This window comes from Sinocyclocheilus rhinocerous, unplaced genomic scaffold (assembly GCF_001515625.1).
Source record: "Sinocyclocheilus rhinocerous isolate Xijiao unplaced genomic scaffold, SAMN03320098_v1.1 scaffold88, whole genome shotgun sequence".
Classification (NCBI taxonomy): Eukaryota; Metazoa; Chordata; class Actinopteri; order Cypriniformes; family Cyprinidae; genus Sinocyclocheilus; species Sinocyclocheilus rhinocerous.
In genome coordinates, this window is record NW_015652292.1 from 13281 (window position 1) to 19447 (window position 6167).

Here is a 6167-nt window from a genome sequence, read left to right on the forward strand (position 1 = left end):
TGAAAGTGTTCAGGGTTACTTGAAAATTAGGCAGGTTTGGAACTGAAGTCTGCAGGACAGGAGCTCTCCAGGACATCCCTGTCATAGATGCTCAATCGGGGGAATCTGGTGGCCAAGGCCAAACATTGAACTCTGTCATGTTCTTCAAACTTCTTGAACAATTTTTACATTGCGGCAGTGTGCATTATGCTGCTGAAAGAAGCCACTGCCATTAGGGAACACCACTGCCATGAAGGTGTGTACATGGTCTGCAACTGTCTTTTGTTAGGTGGTCTCAAAGCAACATCCACATGACGCTCACATGCCCATTATGGGCACTTTCGGCGGTGGACATGGGTCATCATAATGGCAATCTGACTTGTCTGTGATATACTGTGTGTTCAGACACCTTTCTATCATGTCCAGCATTTTGTTTTCAGTTTTAGCTATCCTTCGCTCCCCACATGCATCGTTGAGCCTTGGGCACCTATGGCCTTGATTTCCGTTTACTGCCACTGTTGGTAGGTACCCAGCCACTCTAGCCATCACTATTTTTAGCCTTTGTCAGTCACTCAGATCTTTTCGCTTGTCCATTTGTTCTGCTTCCAACGTATGAAATTCAAGAACTGACTGTTATTACTTTCTTTAGATTGATGTGCTGTAGCTATGTTTATGTGTAAGTGTACAATTCTCTTCAGGGGGTACCATAACCCCAAAACTTGGAAGGCTGCATCCTACAAGAAACAGTAAAAGCTTCATAAATCCTTGTTAGATCTGTGCAAAGTTCATTTTTAATAATGCCATACGCGATTTTCAATGCCCGTTTTGTGTGTACACAACATTTAGACACAAGGCACCTGATGTAGCTCTCAGACTAGAGTTGCTCCAGCTTATTTCTTTCAGCTTTAAAGACGAGCACCACAAAGTGTTTCATCTTCAAAAGAGGATGACCAGCGCAGGAAAGACAAGAGAGGGATAATCTCTCGATTTCAAAGAAGATGTGACATTTTCCAGCGACCTTATTGAGCTTATAACACATGAAACAGTTTCCTGAAAAAGCAGGTCCATCATGGTCATTACTGGTGGCATTTTAGCCTTGATCTGCCCAGCAGAATATTACAAAAGACATGCTGAGATATAAAAATGACATAAAAGCTACTCGGTCCAGAATAAAGCAGGATCACAACACGATTCAATCAGGAACAGAGGATGCGCCAACACTATGGCCACCTACTTCCCATACACTTAATACATACACTTTACTCAATCAACAGACCTGTATCTATCGCCATTCTTTCTTCTCCTCCAGTGCTCTTTCAATCCAAGCACTTCAAATATTAATTTCTCTCTCAGGTTTTAGCCCAGTCTCTGTCCTCAGTGGAAAGTCTGGAGCCAGGCTGACTGAGCGGCGACGTGAGGAAGGGCAATTACCTTCTGCCACCAGAGACTTCCAACAAAAACACCAGTGTGTGTAATTAAAGAATGAATGGCGGACCTCGCTCTTTACTCTCTCACCCTTTCATGATCAGGGCCCCATTACGCGTGGACAGGAGGAGCACCGGGGGCCAGTGCGGGAACAGTTGAGATAAACGTCTTTCAATCATGAAATAAAAGACAAAGAAGAAAACCTCTAAATTACGACTGCCGCGCTTTCACCATGACATCTAAGGCTCTGTTCTAAAACATAGCTGTGCTCTTTTAAGGAAACACTGATGACTGATTTCAGTAGTTTGACATTAGCACATTGCTAAGCTAATTACACCTTAAAGTATAATAAATGCATAATAAAATTTTGGGTAAAAAAAAACACAATTCAAGATTTGTTGATACTTGTTACATCACAACTTTAACTTTACAAATCAAAATTTTTACGACTCATCCACCATTTTTATTTAATTCGTCTTTCTACTGTGTCCACTGAGATGAATTATGGGTTTGGATTTCACAAAATATGCAGTATACTATAAACTTCAGCAAGAATTAGGTATCTTTGAAAACAGAATCACCTCTCCTGTGTAAAGGACACCCATAATTCCTTAAAACGCGTGTAGGTTTTGAAACGAAGCCCAACTATGATGACCTATTAAGACTTTTTATGGTTCAGGTGAGACAAACAGGAGGGGATTAGAGACGATGACAAATCTTGGACATTGCACAATGTTTTATTAAAAAGTAAAGAAATTACACAAAGGAAAAAAAAAAAAAAAAACTATCAGTCCCCAATTCTTCCTGGCCCTCCCTCCCTGCCCCTTACTTTTATATAACACAAGATTTTACAACTGGCAGTGACACTGAAGGGGTCTTAAAAAAAAGAAAAGAAAAAACACTTTCAGAAAACCGAATGAAGTCTTAGGAATCTGTGGGTGCAAAAAAAGGGTAAGGATTTCCTTAAAGTTTAGTTTCCCTACCAGGCCGTGGAGCTATAAATACATATGAAAACAGCTTTGACCACCTCTACTACCTCCTAACTGAAAGAAAGCATTTACACCTGTGAGACAACTCACTTTCCAAGCCTGCCAATCATAAAGGTATGTTTTACTGACGGAAAACAACAGGTCACGTGATGGATAACGTGGTAAAGATTACGAAAATGGTACTAAACATAAAAGATATAAAAGAAATGATGTCAAGCCCAAAGAATATTATGAACCAATTCAAGAAGGTTATGAGAGTGACCTCGCTTCTGAAGTTTAAAATAAGCCTAATCTAGATGGAGGGGGGGGGTGGAATTAAATCAGAAATCTCCATAAAAAAGAAAAAGTTTTAATCCAGAATAAAGCCCTGAGCAGCACATCTGCTGTGGACAAACATACCTATCTTAAACTGAGACTTCCGTGGCTACGATCAAAAACCAAAATATAGTCCAAGCTTATTATTTACATATTCATATGAAAAAGGAAATCAGATAATAGAATTTCACTTGAGTGTTTCACATCTGACTTGACCATCTTGATTTTAGGTTCAGTTTATCACTGCAAAGTTCTTTAGTGGGGATATAACATTCAAATGTCAGTTTTACACCAAGGGGAGCTTTTCTTTCGAAGACCACTGTAGTAGAGTGCCACCTACTGGTTTCAAGGGAATAAGAGCAGCATGAGGTTTACAGGAATTGCTAGATGCCAATAAACAAGATCAGTGATCTCCTGCTTTTCAAAAACTGAAGTTGTTTAACCGAACGCAAGGATGACAGCTTTTATTGTAAAACGGCAAAATAATAAATGACTAAAGAAAAGGAAAAAAGTGGTGGCACATTCAAAAATTAAAGACTTTTAGTTCAATGTCATACCACCATGGGGGTTTAGTGCCAATTAAACAGCTTTTATGAGACACAGAAAACGCATAACGTCAGTTTCACTGAAAGAGCCTAGTTCTGGACGCTCACTGGTTAATTCATTTAAAAGGCTGCGAGAAGGTCTACGCAAAAGGATCCGTTTCATTCTGAATCACTTTATAACATTTACAGGTCAACTTTTACAGGGAAACCTCTCAAACCATCAAAATCAGACACGGCTTGGTGGTATCTGCAACCCAATTACAATCTTTTTTGGGATTCAAGTGTTTTCTTTTTTTATTATTATTATTATTTGTGTTTTTTTAGGCCAAATATCAAATGAAAAAAGTCTTAAGAGCTCAAGGAGATGACATCTCTTTTTCAATGCAAATCTTAAGGTTGAAAAACCACGTGTCACCATTATTAATCAACTTACAAATATAAATCAGTTTTCTCCAATATTAACAAAAACTTCCAAAAAGTAAAATAAACCCAAACATCTACATCGGGGTGAGCAAAAGTTCCGTCCAATATGCAGTGGTATGGGGCACCCCGTTTCGCCTTCTGATTAATAAGGAGGGGGTACAAAAATGAATACAAAGAACACAAAGCACCCTGGTCTTCATGAGCGTTTGAGCCTCTTGGAATGTCGCTGGACGCCCGAGTCCTCGTCACTGCTGGCCCGTCTCAATCCAGTTCTCCTGCTGTCCCTCTCACTGTCGCTGTCCTGCTCCTGATAATCTTTGCGATTTGTCTGCTTGCTCTTCCTTCTCACAGACTCGTCCTCCTCCTCATCTTCCTCACTTTCGCTGTCATCTTGGTTCCATTCTCCACCACTCTGTCTGGTCTTCCTCCGTCCAGAGTCTTCCTCATCATCTTCCTTCTGTCTGGATGAGGCTCTCCCTTGCTTCCCATTTTGTATCTTCTTCCCCCTCTCCTCCTCCTCTTCGGAGTGAGTGGCCGGGCGCTTGCGTGTTCGCCGTCGCAGGTAGCCGATCCCAGGGAGGCTTTTCTGAAGGAGCTCGATGAATGCCTGCTCTGTGCATGCCATGCAGGTCAGGACGTCGCTGTCGGGCTCGTTGTATTCCTCTGCATTTGAGAAGACAAGCTTCACATCCTCGAGAAAATCGCTGGCGTTGTGGTACTGGGAGGATTTGAACTTGTCCTGCATGGTGGTGAAGTCCATCGGGCAGCTGATGATGTCCCGATAATCCTCGGCTTCTTCAGCAGATACAGGTTCCCTGGATGAGAGGAAGAGAAAGCACTTCTTCACTACTCACATTAACTGCGTTAATGATACACAATCACCAAATGGCACATCAAACTATTAGAAGTTAAAGAACACCCTGACAGGTTTCAGAATTTTCAATATCACCAAATAACAAACTAACACGAATTAATGAATTAATAATGAAAAACAAATTCTACAAATACTGCATCTAACCTGGATACATACTAGGGCTGGGTATCGGTTCAAATGTCCTGATTCGATTCCGATTCACAAGCTCTCGATTCGATTCTTGATTCAATTCTCGTTCTTTTTTTTATTACATTCAGTGTATATAGCTTTAATACAAATGCTATTGATATTTCTAAAAAATGAACAGTAAACATCAGTTCACAAAGTGCTGCACAACAGAGGTTTACTATTAAAATAAAAAAAGAAAACAAATGTGATTAAAAATAAAGATTTATTAATATTTATTAGTAGTAGTAGCATTGCTGTTACATTGAGTCTTAAGACTGCACAATAGTAATATACTTCTGACATGGTTTCTTCACATTAAACCAAACTTTTATTTTGACAGGTTGCTGTGAAGAACTTGCAGCTGCTGTGTATGTGACATGACGGTAGTTTTCTCAAATTAAACGGTAAAATGCTAATGAAGTGTCTCTCAGGGCAGCTGGAGATGATATTCGTGTGTTCATGTCATCATATAGTGAGACGGCAGAAACTGAAAACACCGCGAGCGTCATTCGTGCTTTAGTATGTGTGTAGTAAACAAAACAGTGAGTTGCGCCATCTGCCATTCATTAATTGTGGAAATCATGGTGCCTTATACGTGATAGTAATACTACAAATCTGCAGAAGCATTTGATATGGCATTTCACCTGAGCATTGCATATCACGCATATTGCTTTGTTCTTGTCAACAGTATCTCCGCCATGATAAGCACTAAATGAATGACAGGCTTTCTGTTGTAACAGTGCGCAAGGTAAATAAGAGGGTGACATCTACTGGAGAAGACTAATGATAAGATTCACATTAATCAGATCTTGTGTTAAAGGGTTAGTTCACCCAAAAATGAAAATTATCCCATAAATTACTCACCCTCAAGTCATCCTAGGTGTATATGACTTTCTTCTTTCAGACGAATCCAGTCGGAGTTATATTAAAAATTGTCTTTGATCTTTCAAGCTGTTTAATGCCACTCAGCGGGTGTTGCTTGCATCAGTCCAAAAAAAGTTAAATAAAAAGCGCCCATACATAAAAAAAAAATTTTTTTTTAAAGTGTCTCACACGGCTCCGGGGGGGTGAACAAAGGCCTCCTGTAGCGAATCGATGCGTTTTTGTAAGAAAAATATCCATATTCAAAACGTAATAATCGCTTTAATGTAGCTTGCGCCAACAGTTGTACATGGAAGCAGCTCCGGGCGGATGACGTATGAGGTCAGCTTTGCGCATGCGCCGCTCAGAAGTGACGCACACAGAATCGCAGGAGAGAGATCAAAACAAAACAACGGTCACTTATTAGAAGTACAAAACGAGGATTTGTAAAGAAGAATGTTGGAGGATTTCGATATAAGCCAAGAGAAGACTGGTTTTCCTTTGCTAAAGTAAGGAAACTTTGCTTCCTTTGATCCTGTAAACAAACGTTGGTTTTCACGAGACTCACCAGCGCATGCGCAACGCTGA

At 40.2% G+C, this 6167-nt stretch overlaps 1 protein-coding gene across 1 annotated transcript in view; it reads right to left on the reverse strand.

Annotated features, from left to right (window-relative positions):
- Nucleotides 1–3096: 3096 nt before the first annotated feature.
- The window catches only part of LOC107714438 (tyrosine-protein kinase BAZ1B-like), a 23709-nt gene continuing 20638 nt past the window's right edge, over nucleotides 3097–6167 (reverse strand). Inside the window, exon 18 of the mRNA XM_016520271.1 lies at nucleotides 3097–4491. Coding sequence (XP_016375757.1) covers nucleotides 3873–4491 — 619 coding nt within the window. The 3' untranslated portion in view covers nucleotides 3097–3872. The remainder of the gene's footprint in view (nucleotides 4492–6167) is intronic.